The sequence below is a fragment of the Xiphophorus couchianus genome, chromosome 11 (assembly GCF_001444195.1).
Source record: "Xiphophorus couchianus chromosome 11, X_couchianus-1.0, whole genome shotgun sequence".
In the NCBI taxonomy this organism is placed as follows: Eukaryota; Metazoa; Chordata; class Actinopteri; order Cyprinodontiformes; family Poeciliidae; genus Xiphophorus; species Xiphophorus couchianus.
Genome location: NC_040238.1, coordinates 12157427 through 12172323, shown reverse-complemented (window position 1 = coordinate 12172323; position 14897 = coordinate 12157427). Strand labels below are relative to the sequence as shown.

Sequence of the window (14897 nt, the reverse complement as noted above, 5' to 3'; positions counted from 1 at the left end):
GATGTTTTGTCAGTTTTGTCCCCAAAAATCTACCCATAGCGTGTCGTTCCTGACCCGCCTTCATTGGTTGTAGGTCAATAGGTCAACAGTCCGGTCCGGTGAGGGCGCAGTACTTCGATCAGTGGTCAGAAAAACATTGCAGATTTGTCATCGTACTAAGAAGAAACTGAGCACAACTTCCTTCTTCACCAAATGAAAACATAATGGAGGCATCAGATTTTAGCAGTAGAAGACCACGAGCCATTTCTCCCGCCAGGTTAGCACGTTTGTTTTGGTTGTATTTACCCAGAATGCCCTGCCCTGTAGTCCACTTCCTGCGTTTGGAGCAGTCTCCAGTCCGCTTGGCGTTCACATACGCATTCAAACCGAACCCAGACCGAGGTTTGTGGAGGACCAGAGTTTGATTAGCGTTCACACCTCACTAACCGGACCGGACTGAACAGGGCTGATCTGAATTCACTCTTTCTTGCTCCCAAACTTTGATCCTGCGTTCAGCAGTTATACTAAAGGTCAATTCAATGTTGACCAAGAAGACGTTTCTGCTAACGATTATAGTCAGAGTTAGCATTTTATTCTAGCTTTAACATAAAGATAAATTGGGATTGTTGATCTTCATGTTGGATCTGAAATTCAAAGATAAAGATTTTGTTTATCAACTTAAACCCTTTAACAGATATGGCAATCTAGCCATCTACTAGAATGTTAGCATGCTAGTCTTTGAGCACTTTTTTTGTCCAACAACACTTTGACCTCTGCTAGCTGTTATTTTACTGCTGAGTCACATCAAGGCCTGGATGAGGCCTTTGATATGGTTTCAGTCAGAGTGGATTTTAATTCATACATTCCTAATTAGCCAACATAATTAGCGCATGCTAAGTTTCAGAACTGCTGAGTCATTTCACGCTCAAAGCTGGCATGTCGATTAGCTAGGTGAGACTTCCTTGCTAACGTTTTAACAAATTTAACAAAAGTTTGTTTCTGATATACAGAAACAATAAAAATGATTTATTAACTTCAGTGTGTCTGAATAAACGTTAGAGCCACTAATCAACAGAATATAATGATGTTAACGGCCCCAAGCTACATATTTGTGACCAAATCTCAAAACAGTTGATCCACTTTACAATAATGCTTATTGCTCAGTAAATAGCCAGGATACATTTATAAATCACCAATAAGTAGCTTTAAGACTATTTCTACTAATTCAGACAGAACTGTTTTTAAACTAAATTACTTTGAAAAGTAATTTATTATTTATTAGACTTTAATAATGGTACTCCTGTCTTGAAAGCAGTGAAATTTAGTAAACAAAATTTTTTGCTGTTCCGTTGAGCTGTAAGTTGCTACGCGCCTTCAAATGAAAAGAGTTAGTAAGGTACGACTGGAGCGGGTTTAAATTCTGAGAAAACCAAAAAACATTAAATTTAAGTCCAGAAAATGGTTTACTTTTTCATTTTCTAAAAGGATAAAAATCAAGAGTCGATGTTGTTTCTGTGGCCTTCAGACCAGGATGCCAAGCGAACTGTTTTTATTTGTTTTTTTGCTTTTAAGAAAATCAATTGAGTATCCAGAAACCAGGCAGTCATTTTCCTCGATGAAGAACCAGAAGCTATAAAGATAGAAAACCAGACGTTAGGACGATGTTTTGTTTGCCATAAAATAATAAAAACTGATTTGAAAACTTGAATTAACCCTGTTTTTATGCCGTTCTGCATGGAGTTGTGGGTCATTTGCACTACAATGTTGTCACAGGGAACAGAGAGAGGACGCTGTGCTGGTCAGAACATTTCAGCCTAAAACTAACAGACAAAACATGCAGCTAATTTAGATCAACACTAGGGGGCAGCAAATCACATGCCAGGCCACCAGCTGCAGCATCTCATCTGGTTTTTAGTAGAACAAGAACGTTTTTAGTAAAATTTATGCGTCAAACCATGAAGTTTTGTAGTGAAATCCTGCTAACACATGTATGTCATAGAAAAGGAGTTAAAACCTACAGGGTTTTAGAAACAAAAATTCTGGTTTTTAGTATAAAACATGCAGGTTTTATGTGTACTGCAGCTTGGATCCAGTAATTTATTATAATTGAGTTTTTTAGTAATTTGATCAGAGGCGGGCTGGAAGGGGCCTTTCAGAGTTTGGATGGGGCCAACATCTCGCATGTCGCCACTAGGGGTCAGCACTGACTCTGCTTGCTGGTTTTGCTCTTATTTTTTAAATTCAATCAGCTCCACATAGAGGACCTTAGAGACGAGGTTTATTCCTCACTTATTTATCAGACATTTAGATTTTCAACACAAATTCACCCACATTAAAGTGTTTTAGGTTAATTAATGTGGATTGTTTGAGGCATTTATACAGATTCAGAGCATGAAAACATGGAACCCATCGCTTTATGACAGCTGCCATATTTATTAAGCTAAATTATGTTCCTCACCTGTTGCTTTTATGACAGTTCCTACATTCATCAGAGTGTTTAAATCTGAAGTTTGAGTTGGAGCGGATTACGGTTTCTCCATCAACCTAGACCGGATCGTCCGGTCAGAAATTTTTCCTTTATTTAATCAGGTAAACCCCGTTGAGATCTAGATCTCATTTCCCATTCCTCAGAAAAATCCTTCATGTGGCTCAATAAAAAAAAAATATCAGAGTGAAGCTTTTCCTGGGGCTGAATTTGATCTGTTGACTGAACCGAACTTGGTCTCCGGTGCCTTGTGAAATATTTGATATTTATATCTACAAAACAGAGTTTAAAGAGCTAAGTTGGCAGGCCGTGTTTACAGGTTGTGGCTGTGTTTATAATATTCTTTATTTTAAATTACAGTTTGCAGAAATGAGGCTCATTAAAGTCAACTTTAGTTTTTAACTCATAAATATCTGATGTAATGAGGTGAAAATCTTTATTTTCTAGTTTTGCAACTTTTAACTGGTCGTTCAGATAATTTCTTTCTATTGCTCGAGGTTTAAATTTTGGTTTCATTTGCTGTGTCTGTTGATTAGTACAGAGGTGTCCAAAGTGTGGCTGGTGGGCCGTTTGTGGCCCTCAGAATCAGTTTGTTCGGTCCAAAATTCAAAACTGGTGGATTTTTTTATTATGTTTTTTAGAAAAGATTTTAGATTTTAACCGAAGGAGGTAAAACACAAACCAATTTTTGCTTTTATTTAAATCTCAAACGTCCAGTGAATTTTACTGAAAAAAATCTGGAAAAGACAATAAAACAGAAAATCAACCCAAAAATACGTAAGATAAAACTGAAATGAGGCTGTTCTGTTTGTTCACAACCTGACCTAACATATAGTTCAGTTTGAGTTTTTGTCATTTAAATTTGGTCAGGATTGGCCCTGGAGTTCATCAGGGCGGACAGTTTGGACCCCTCTGCTTTAGTGTTTTGACGTTTGGAGTTCAGGCGTGACTCTGCTGTCCATATCACTCCGTTTTCCTGACCGATTTGAACGCAGCGCCCTCACAACCTTCAACACTTCCTGCCCCACTTATTTTTGATAACACTCAAATTTTGCCATACATATACAGAATCTATCTCAGACTTAACGCATCTGTTCCGGTTTTTTTGTAGCGTGACTTTTTTCGGGGAAACTTTTCCTACCTGAAATGTGACTCAGCTGTTTTCTGAGATGAAGCGGAGTTATGTACTATAGCTTGTGAAATGAGAGCACCCCTTTAAAATCCAATAAATTTGATTTGATAGACTGTTTGCTGTCGGCTTCGTATCTGCACTGTGTTCGACGTTTTCCAGAGTTTATATGAAAAATTAGCACCTATTTAACTATGTTTCTATAAGTTTACAGCATCTGAAAATGTTCAGGCTTCCTGAACGTTCCTGTAACGGAACCACAAACCTTATTTTTCCTAAATGTCGTCAAATCATCCAAGTGTCTTCATCGAGTCTTTGAGGCCAGGAAGGAGCTCCAGTAGCAGTCAGGATCGCAACGAATCTGAAGAGGCCTCTGGCTGAAGACTGTTAGCATGTCATGCTAATGAGGATGGAGGGAAAGGAAGGAAACAAGGTTGGATAAGAGGAGGTGACCAAGGAAGGTAGAAGATGAAGGTGTTAAGGAAAGGAAAAAAGGAAGGATGGATGAAAGAAAATAGGGAACGAAAAAAGATGTGAAAGGACGTGAGAAATTAAACAGTTTAGAGGAAGGACACAAGGAAGGAAGGCTAGACAGTGGAGAGCAGCGAGGGGGAAAGGAAGGACCTAAAGCAGGAAACGACGAAAGAAGGAATGGAGGTAGAGAACAAGGATGTCAGTCTGGCTTCTTCTGGACCAAATTCCAGATTTTTCCAGACTGGGACGGAAACCTGGAGGACGTCCAACAAGACGACGGAAGACATGATGGAGCTTTTAGTTGTGAAAAACCTTTCAGAAGAAAAGCTCTGGAATAAACAGAAACATTTCCAGGTAACTTCAATCATCTCTGCTGTGAAGACCCAGGATGAAACTGATCCCCTCTCACACACACACACACACACACACCCCTCCACCCCCAGATGAAGTGGCAGCTGAGGGACACGCAAACATCTGAATAATCCCGGCTCTGCCTGCCCCTTTTATTTCTTCCCGCCCCCTTTATGTCCCAAAATACATAGGCGAAGCGGCGGGGAAGGAGCTGCGCCTGCCGGACTCTGGGGAGGCTCACCTCTCAGCGGGACAGGATGTGCTCCATGGCGCTGGTCGGCTCTGCTTCTCCTTCCTGCAGCAGCGAACGTCTGGAGGCAGCAGGAGCGTCCGGCAGATAGAGGTTCAGTTTGAAGAGAAGCAGCAGGTCCCATGGAGGAGGGCGCGGTGAGCCGGGCGCTGGCCGGGTTCAGGGCCACGTTGGACGCCGCCGTCAGGGAGGTCCACGTGGACGTCAGTGCCTTCAAGCAGCAGGTGGAGCACCGCATGGACGAGCTGTGGGCGTCCAGCCGGCCGCTGAGCGACACCGTGGCCCGGCTGCAGGAGGAGAACCTGCAGCTGCGGACCCGGCTGGACGCCCTGAGCCGCGCCGTGGGGGAGCTGGCCGGGGCCCGCGGCCCAGAGAACGGCCACAATGAGGCTGGGCCGCCGGACTGGGCCGCACCAGAGCCCGGCTGGGGCGGGTCTGGACACGCTGAGGCGCCGGGACTGGGCAGCGACAACCCGGGTCCGGCTCCCTGGAGACTGAAGAGGCACGCAGACACAAACGTGAGTTTTCCTCCTGCAGACAGAAACACGCTAAGAATTCTGGTCCAGGTTCTGGTCGGGATGCGACGGCATATAATTCATTCCCGGTATCCGCTGTGGTGGAGCGATAACGACACACATCAGGGTTCCACCAGTGGATGTTCAGCCTGGTGGCCCGCCAGGCTGAACTTTGGTTATTTGGTTCAGGTTTAATATTTTTATTGTTTAAAACTTTATAGTTGGTGTTTTAGCCTTTTTTGTCATGTTATCCAATAGTTCATGTTTACCTAGGGATATTTTCAAATTTTATGTCAACTTCTAAAAGTTTTTAACAGCAAACCGTTGACTGACTGTCCTTGTGCTCCTGTCACTGCCACAAGGATATTATTCGTTCGTTAATTTATTTATTCATTTGAGACTGGCACCATTTCAAATTAAATATTTAGTTGGCAAGCTTAATTTTTATCTCCAAACTCAACATCTAGCTCTGTGTTACCTAAATATTTGTTCTAACCTAAATATTTATTTCAGTATTTATTTCCAAACTGAATATGTAGCTCGGAGCCAGTTAGCTCGGAGCTAGCAGAGAGCTATATGCTTAGCTCACATGCAAATTCTCTTGCTGATAACTAGAAGTGGACTATCAAAATAAAAGCTATGTCTTGCTAACCTCTGAACTCCTGCTGGTGAGGCTGAATCCATCAAAGCTGATGCGTCACTCAGCAGATCCTAAACGTCTGTTGTCTTGGAAACCGCTCATTCCGTGATTCAACCTAAAATGTTGTACAAGAAAAGAGGAAAAGAAACGTGACAGAGGTTCAGAAGATCCAGCTTTTATTTTGGTAGTCCACTTCTGGTAAGCTAAATATGGTTCTGGTTATGGTAAATATTCATCTTGTTTTCTAAATGCTGACCTTGCTAAATACATATTTAGTTTGAAACTCATTTATAAATTAGTGAAAAATAGGGTGAAATTCTGACTTTAAAAAATTAACCCCCAGTGTTTTCAGACAGATTAAATAACCACATTATTGCTGATAATTTATGGCACATTATTGTTCCTGATGGTCCGTTAACGGTCCATAAGGAACCGCATTACCGGAAGCGAAAATGAGAAAAATTCCAGGTTTTTGCTTTAAGTGCTGATTTCTACCATCATAAAATCAGAACCTGCATCAATAAATGGGCCGAACGTTCGGACCCTGCCGACCAATCAAAGCCAGATTCTCCCATAAACACACCTTCAGACCTGGACACACAGGTGCACTGATAGCTTGGGGCTAACTGCATTGCTCAGGGGCAACAGGTAGCAAAAGGAAGCTGGAATCGAACCCACAACCTTCCGACTCGACTGTTTCAGACAGACGGAGAAATTCAACACAAACGTAAAAACCAGAATTTTTGCCCTCCATGCAGTAAAGCACAGCCCTGTTAGGGTTGACCTCTGACCCCAGCGCACCGCCTTTCAGTAGCTGAAATGATTTTCCCGTTATTGATTAAATGTGACGGTTTGCGGCTGCAACCCGAAATAGCCTCCTCCAGAACCGAGTGAAGCCCGGTTCTGGGCCGCCTGCTGCTCATGAGCCAGTTTTTTTTAACCCAGCGGGTCCTCCAAAGGGCGCGGATATTTTTGGGTTTGTGATTTGGGCTGCAGCAGGTCTGGACCTTCCTCTCTTATCTGAGGCACACACTGTTCTCAGGCCCCAGCCGGGGGGTCTGCAGGCTCCGTCTCGACACCGCGACCCGGATCGATGAGGAGTGATGAAGATTACACGTTTAAAACAGCAATCTGGGTTTCTTCTAACGTCAACGCGCCGCCATGTGGCACGGCCAGACGTCACTCAGCGACTAAAACAAGCCCACCCCCCTAATCACTCAGGAATGCAGCCTTCGAGCCAAGTCGGGTCTCAAGTCTCCCGATGGAAAGTTGAAAAGCGTCTCCGTCGCTTTGACCCGTCAGCACACACACTTCAGAGAGACGAGCAGCTGTCCTCTGGAAACACACACCCTGCCAACATTCCTCCCTGCTGAAGTCACCTGGTCTTTAATCAACCCCCCACAGACTGACGTCTGACCGATTAACCCTCTGTCACTCAGGCAGCCTGAGCAGGGAACCCTCCATACTGCCGCAGATCAGTCAATATTTCACCAACATCACAAAAACACAAAAAGCCTGAACCATCAATTCAAGATGGCGGCCGTTTTTTCATTTATTTCCGGACTTAATTTCGTAATACTTGTCACAGATCAATACTTTCTGCTGTCAAATCAAAGATAATTGGATCGACAGAAATCCTATTTACTTTTATTTTGGGGATTTTTCAAGATGGCTACCATGATTATTGTGGAAAATTAATGTTTGTGCCAAACGTCAAATTTGATCCAAATCAAATATCTTCTCAGTCTTGTGTTTTCCATTTCTGGTGGGCATTTTTCTAAATGGCTTCCATAGTTTCAATAGAGAATATGTTTGCACTAAAATCGGCAGAAGTTTTTAGCCACAGCTAATCAAAAAATTAGGAGTCTAAAAAAAAAATGTTTAGTTTCTGATATTTTTTTTCAGTTTAAAAATACTTGTTCATCTTCAAATATTTAAGTTTCACATTTATTTTCCAGTTTCAATTTATTTTCTGTTCTCTAATCTTTTTATCTGTAAAAAATATTTTTCATCTTGAATTCTTTTCAATTTTATATTTTTTAGCACATTTTATGGCCCTAATTTAGGTCCATAGCCCAACATATCAGATGAAAACTAATCCTGTATCAATCCGGCTGAAGCTGAAAATCATCTTTTAGCTTCAGGTGAAACTGTGAAAGTAAAATATTTGATCCAAGGGAGAAATTAATCAGGGTTTCTGTGCATCAGAAATGTAATATTACCTGTTCAGGGCTGCACAGTGGTGCAGTTGGTAGCCCTGTTGCCTCACCTATAAGGTCCTGGGTTCAATTCCCGGCCCGGCGTCTTTCTGCATGGAGTTTGCATGTTCTCCCTGTGCATGCTGGGTTTGGACTGTGCAGCTTCCTCCCACAGTCCAAAAACATGACTGTCAGGTTAATTGGGTTCTCTAAATTCTCCCTAGGTGTGTGTGTGTGTGAGCATGGTTGTGTGTCCTGTCTGTTTCTGTGTTGCCCTGCGACAGACTGGTGACCTGTCCATGCTGACCCCGCCTCTCGCCCGTTGACAGCTGGAGATAGTAGACTTCCTGACCCCACTAGGGGTTAGGGTGCAAGAAAATGGATGGATGGATGGATTATCTGCTCATTAGAGGGTTGCTGGCACCCGGTGGCCTCCATCTAGAGCCGCCCCTGGCGACTGCCGAGTAATTTCTAGAACCTTTGGATTTGTGCTGCTGACATCATGTCGATGCTTTTAGAGGTTAGTGATCCGGACCCGGCGGGTCGGCTGGAGGATTATCCGGGTCAGACAGCCGGACTCAGATTCCCAAAGACCAGCGATAATCTCCAGCCGACGATGGACTGTCGCTGGAACCGTATCGCATGATGGCTGCAGCGTTGCATGCTGGGAGAGCGGCCCGGCGGGCTCGGCGTTCTGCCTGAAGTCCAAAAGGTCCGTTTGGGTCTATATTGGGACAGACGGAGAGGGCAGCGGAAACTCCTGGAATCTAAAATAGATGCGGCTGTCAGAGGAAGAGCTGCTGGCAGCTGGAGGCCCAAACGCCCAGAACCGGGCTCAGAACTAGAACCGGGTTACGACTAATGATAACAGCCCAGAATTAGCTGGAGCTCCACAGAGGTAGCATCACCTGGAAGGGAGGAACGCTGCATGTGGGCCCGAGTGGTGAATGGTTCTGACTGGACCTACTGGTTCTGGCAGGTTCTGACTTGGTTTCCTGGTTCTGACTGGATCCCATGTTCTGGTCTTTATAAAGGTAAAAGGTTGTGGTTCTGTAAGATGATCTGGATCAGAACCAGTCCTTCCATCCATCAGCTCAGTCCGTCCCTACATTGTTCTGATCTTTTATTTTTTTTAAAAAGACCAAAACTGAAATAAAAAACTAACATTTCCAGTGAAATGTGAAAAATGTTGGAACCCTGAGCGTCATTTGAGATTCCTGTCAGATAATCAGTGAGTAAACAAATCAATAATGTGAGATTCCTGAGGAGAATGAGGTTAAAATAAAAGATCTTTGTTTATCGTGACTTCTGGTTTGTGTTGGGTTAACACAAAGATATGTCTGACGGTGAGATGAATTCCTCGGCTTGTTTTTCCTGTCCAGGGCATGAATGCTAAAGGAGGCAGGAGTAACTGTGAAGAAGCCGCGGCTGACCAGGAGAAAGAGACTGAAGCAGGTAGCACTCCTCTCCATGCAGAGCAGTTGCCACGGTAACCATCCTCACCAGGCTGAAGATGGCCGCTGAGTCGCACTAAAGGGCTATTCCACCTCGTTTACTAAAGCTGTACCACAGTTAAAAACATGCAGCTGCTGGTTTTAACGTTACTCATTCTAAAATTAACACCAATGTTTTAGGTTATTTAGTCTTAAAAAAGAGAAAAAATGAGGTTCAAAGTCATATTTTTACCATGTTATGTATTTATTCATTCATAAATGTCAGTTTCAAACTAAAAGCTAGCAAGCTAAATATTTAGCTCCATAAATATTTTTGCTTCCTTAATGCTAACTAAATATTTAGCCAGCTCAGAGCTAAATATTTACCTTGGAATTAAACAGTAAATATGCTAAATAGTTAGCATTATAACTATGTAGGACACTGAATAGCTAATAAAACATTTAGTTTGTTTCTAAACTAAATATTTAGTTTAGAAATATTCAGCTTTCTAACTAAATATTTACATTCAAGCTAAACAGTTAGTTAGCTATTAAACTAAATACTGTAGTTGGGTAAATATTTAAAAACTGAATAAATATTAGTTTATTTAGTAATATTAGTAGCTAAATATTCAGTAGATAAACTGAATAGCTTGCTAACTAAATATTTATGGAGCTAAATATTTAGTTTAAAATCTAAATATTTAGTTTGAAGCCATAAATGTATGAATGAATAACATGTGAAAATATGATTTTGAAAAATAAAACGTCTTTATGACAGTTGATTAATTTAACACAGTCACCTATAAAACCTGCCGTACCAGGAATACTCAACCTTGAACTGGATCGCTTTACATAATTTACAGATTTGTATTAATTCCACTTTATGATTGTTTTTGTTTCTTTTGTGAAAACACAACTCCTGATTTTTTTTTTTACTTTTTTGAGTATTAAAGTATCTCTCAGTGTAAAACTGTGCAGTAACAGTTTGAGTTTGGTTATGTGGAATGTTTTAAAGAGCTGGTAAATGCAGCAGAATCGCTCTTCGGTGCTGAATGTCGACGTTCTTGTTTTCGCTCAGGAGTTGCGTCTGAAAGCTGCGATGAAGCCACGCCCCTTTCTCACCTGGCCTCGGAAACCCTCAGCTCACCTGGTCAGTTCGTGTTTCTTCATCCTCCTGCTGCAGGTGAAATACAGGAAGATAAACTTTACTGTCAGTAAGGTCTGACTTGGACTGAAGAGAAAACCATCCACTCTGCTACGCAACAAAAACTAGTAAAAGATTAACCAGATTAAGATTAATTAATTATGGAAATAATCGTCAACTAATTTAGAAATCAATTAATCGTTAATTGGAGTATACAGACTCTAAAAAAGCGGCCATTTGCTGAAAAAACACATACAGAGCAGTAAATAAGCAAAACTGTTTCCCTTCTAGGGTGCATTCAGGTACTGTTGGACACCAAACCTTCTGTCCGTTCTACAATGACTACTTTCCTAAATCCTAGAAAAAGCCAATAAAATTTAATTATTGTCAGGATTGTAACGTTATTCACCCCAAAAAGTGAAGAAATGAAACACATTTGTTTCTTTTACTGATTGTACTGGACTTTAAACCCAGAGTGACGTTTTTTTTGTAGCTTTTTACCGGAAATTGGACCCGGAAACATGAGGAATATTAAACTCTGATGGGAGACGGGTTAACTCTGTGTTTCTTACTGCAGACCAGGAAGAGTCGGGTCCATTGACCAAACCGCATCTTCCTCTCAGTGCAACGACGAAAACCAACTCAGATGCTCCAGTGAGCGCGCCGTCTCCCACTGCTGTGGCCAAAACCAGCAAGGAATCCCAGTCTAAACCAGTGGAGTCGGCTGTAATCAGCGGTGAGTGGAAACATGGCTTCTGCCTTTGCGGTTTAATGAAACAAAACCTTTGAAATCTGACTGCTCCTCTTTCAGACTCTCATGAGCCGCAGCCCCACCTGCCTGTCACAGCCATGACCACCAAACCCGGCCTGGAGGGATTCCTCGGTGCCAAACCCGTTTACTCTCCGGCTTCAGGGCGGAAAGCCGCAGCAGATCATTTATTTATCGGAGGTCGGTCACACGGATCTGCAGGGTCGAGCCGACATGATCAGTCTTCCTGTTTTCTCCAAACTGTTTCAGTTTGTTAGACTCAACTTCTGGGTTCTGACAGAAAAAACAATCACATTAGGACTGCAGCTAACAATTACTATGGTGATTAATAGATTATTCTGACGATTAATCATGAAATTAATCTGTTATTCTGACGATGAATCGATTAGTCTGATTTAAAAATTAATCAATTCATTCAAATTAATATTTTTTTTGACGATTAATTGTGAAAATAGATTATTCTGACAATTAATCGATTAATTTGATGAATAATCGGCAGAAAAATCCCGAATCTTCAGAATAATTAGTTATTCTGAGGATTGATTAATCGAATAGAAAAATCACATTCTGCCGATTTTTCATTTAAGCCTCTTTATAGAATAGAAATACACTGAAAGATGCAACGAAACAAATAATTAAATCCTTTTTTATGAGGAAATAAACATTTTATTGCCTAATAGTCAATAATAGCATTGTTTTAGCTTTATCATTTGTAGCAAAGGAAACATCTGCAGCCAGAAATCATGTGACATATGTATGCCAGTGGATGCAAAGTGCTAAATTTCTAATTTATTTACAGGAATAGCAGCATAAATATATCATGACAGAAATATTTCTCTCTCTGCTTCTGTTGCAACCTGGCAGAAAATGTCAATTTGTTGTGACTCTCCCATCTTTCAGAAACCGTTCTAGTGACTTTCTAAAATCACAAAGATTTAGCTGACCACATGTGGAATACAACAAAATGGCCGACCAGTAGCGGACAGTTTCTCTGTTCATAAATAAATCACCTTTTGTTGTATGTGGCTCTAAACCCTGTGAAACACAGAGTCTTCTGTATTTGTACAGGCGCGAAGGATCCGATCGCCCAGAATCCCCGGGATCAGTCCGACTCGGAGGCTTCGTCCCATCTTCCCATCGCTGCTGCCACCAGAATCCCGTCAGACGTTTCCGCGGCGCCTAAATCCGATCAGACCGCCGCGTCTCGCCTCAATCCTACAGCGCAGGAAACGCCAGCGGCGCCGAAGCAAACGGATCCTCCAGTCAGACACGGTGCGGACAGTTTCTGCCTCCTGGTTCATGCTGGGAGTTTGTTTTAAACCAGTTTACATTTTCATTTTTAGACGTTAACGAACCCAAACACCACCTGCCGCTTTCCGCCATCACCAAGCCAAACACAGAGTCGGCCATTTCTGCTCCGTCTCGGTCTCTGTCAGCATCACTGGACCTCACAGTGAAACCAGGGGAATATCCCTTTAAACGAGGCGAGTTTGGCTCCAGCCAGCAAAACATTTAAGGTGCATTCACTCCAGTTCGCTCTAACAAAACTCCAGTCCGCTCTAACAAAACTCCAGTCCGCTCTAACAAAACTCCAGTCCGCTCTAACAAAACTCCAGTCCGCTCTAACAAAACTCCAGTCCGCTCTAACAAAACTCCAGTCCGCTCTAACAAAACTCCAGTCCGCTCTAACAAAACTCCAGTCCGCTCTAACAAAACTCCAGTCCGCTCCAGCCCAACAGTCCGTTTTTTTAACAGTCTATTTTAATTTTTCTTCCCAATCGAATTGGGTCTACCGGACTGTCAGGTGTGAAAACAGCCTTACTTCTCTGTTATCCTCTGACTGTTGGTTCTGTTTAATCTCTTCAGTGCCGGTCCTGAAGACGCCCAGTCCCAGTTTAAAACGGAGCGTGAGTTTTCCTCAGCCTGCAGGTGCGACTGGCTCTGTGGACTTTCCTCCATTCCCTCTTGTCCTCCCTGCTGAGATTTGTAACTATTCCTCCACAGAAAAACTACTTCCCTCCAAATCCTTCATGAAGTCCGGACTCTCACCCAAACTGGACCCGTATGTTGTGGTAGAACATCGTCTTCGCTCACGTTGCATAATTTATGATGATAATCTGAACTGGTTTGTAAACCCTTCAGCAGGTCGAACAAGTCCGGAGGTATCGAGTTTAAACCGGAGGCGATGAAATCCCAAACCCTTCCGCGCTCCAACGGCGCCCAAGCCAAACGGGCCCTGTTTGAGCGGATGAACTCTGACCCCATAAAGTAAGTGAACCCAGATTAGATCCTTCAGTCCAGAAGCAGCTGCTGCTGTATAATCTGTTGCACTTTTTACCAAACAGGCCGAAGGACTCCAAGCCCAAACTGAAGCGCTCCCAGAGCCTCGGTGTGTCGAGCGCCAGCGGGATAAAGCAGATCCTTCTGGAGTGGTGTCGCTCCAAAACCATCGGCTACAAGGTCCAACTTCACCAACCCTCACAGGTTTCCATCAGAGAGACGGATGAACGTCTTCCTGAGACGCTTCCTGTCATTTCTCTTCTAGAACATAGACATCCAGAACTTCTCCTCCAGCTGGAGCGACGGCATGGCTTTCTGTGCCCTGGTCCACTCTTTCTTCCCGTTGGAGTTCGACTACAACGTTCTGAATCCGGCGAACCGCAGACAGAACCTGCAGACGGCCTTCACTATAGCGGAGTAAGTCCAACGAAGCTAGAGCTAAAAAAGCTTTGGTGTCTCTATATGGTTCTCAAGCATGATTTGGTTGGTTGGTTGGTTGGTTGGTTGGTCGGTTGACTGATTGGTTGAGTGACTGTTCATCTTTACAACTACGTCGCCAAACCACATTGAGGCGCCATGACGGACTTCGGACGCAACAGGAGTATTAATTTCAGTCTGTCGGTCTTTCTGACTGTGGTGTTTTAAAGTAATGGGTGTGTTTCTTTTCAGTCGGTGTCAGTCTTCTCTCTCTCTGTTTCGTCTCAGGCAGCAGGCGGACTGTCTGCGGCTGATCGAGGTGGACGACATGCTGGACATGGGGGACAAGCCGGACCCCATGTGTGTGTTCACCTACGTCCAGTCGCTCTACAACCACCTGAAGAAGTTTGAGTAGCTCTGGCTAGTTTCACGCAGAGTGAGTGTGTTCACCAGCTAACTGAGTGTGTGTAGGGGTGAGCGTGTGTGTGTGTGTGTAGCGGGTCCTGCGATCTGAAGATGGATACCAGATGGGAGAGAGGACGTCGCCATCTGCTGGTGGAGCAAAGGAACGTTGCCCCCCTGTTGTAGTTGAAATTAGTTGGTTAACCAAGTTAACCAAGCCTTGGTTAACTTGGTTAACCAACTAACCAAGGCTTGTTGGTTAACAACAAGCCAGTAAACACATTTCTGTAAATGACTTTTTACATGAGCTCCTGCTCAGTAAGTACACATCACATTATTGCCAAGCTTGTTCATTTCAGAAAAGGTTCTTTTTAACATTTAAAATCCATAAACTGGAGCTTATGTGCTGGAGTCGAAGCCTCACTACA

At 43.0% G+C, this 14897-nt stretch overlaps 1 protein-coding gene across 3 annotated transcripts; it reads left to right on the top strand.

The window, feature by feature from the left end:
* The first annotated feature begins 4598 nt into the window (after window positions 1-4598).
* On the top strand, window positions 4599-14892 carry LOC114152780 (smoothelin-like protein 2). Of its 3 annotated transcripts, none has more exons than XM_028030788.1 (13): window positions 4599-5186; window positions 9404-9476; window positions 10536-10640; window positions 11179-11337; window positions 11413-11550; window positions 12439-12642; window positions 12714-12854; window positions 13237-13299; window positions 13375-13432; window positions 13516-13638; window positions 13716-13830; window positions 13916-14067; window positions 14356-14892. In XM_028030788.1, exons 1-13 carry the CDS (start codon window positions 4791-4793, stop codon window positions 14480-14482), a joined length of 1854 nt encoding a protein of 617 aa, XP_027886589.1. In that variant the 5' UTR covers window positions 4599-4790; the 3' UTR covers window positions 14483-14892. The 3 variants fall into 3 exon arrangements, with proteins under 3 accessions (XP_027886589.1, XP_027886588.1, XP_027886590.1); XM_028030787.1 differs by having other exon boundaries at window positions 13513-13638; XM_028030789.1 differs by having other exon boundaries at window positions 4600-5186; window positions 10536-10607; window positions 13513-13638.
* The last annotated feature ends 5 nt before the right edge of the window (window positions 14893-14897 follow it).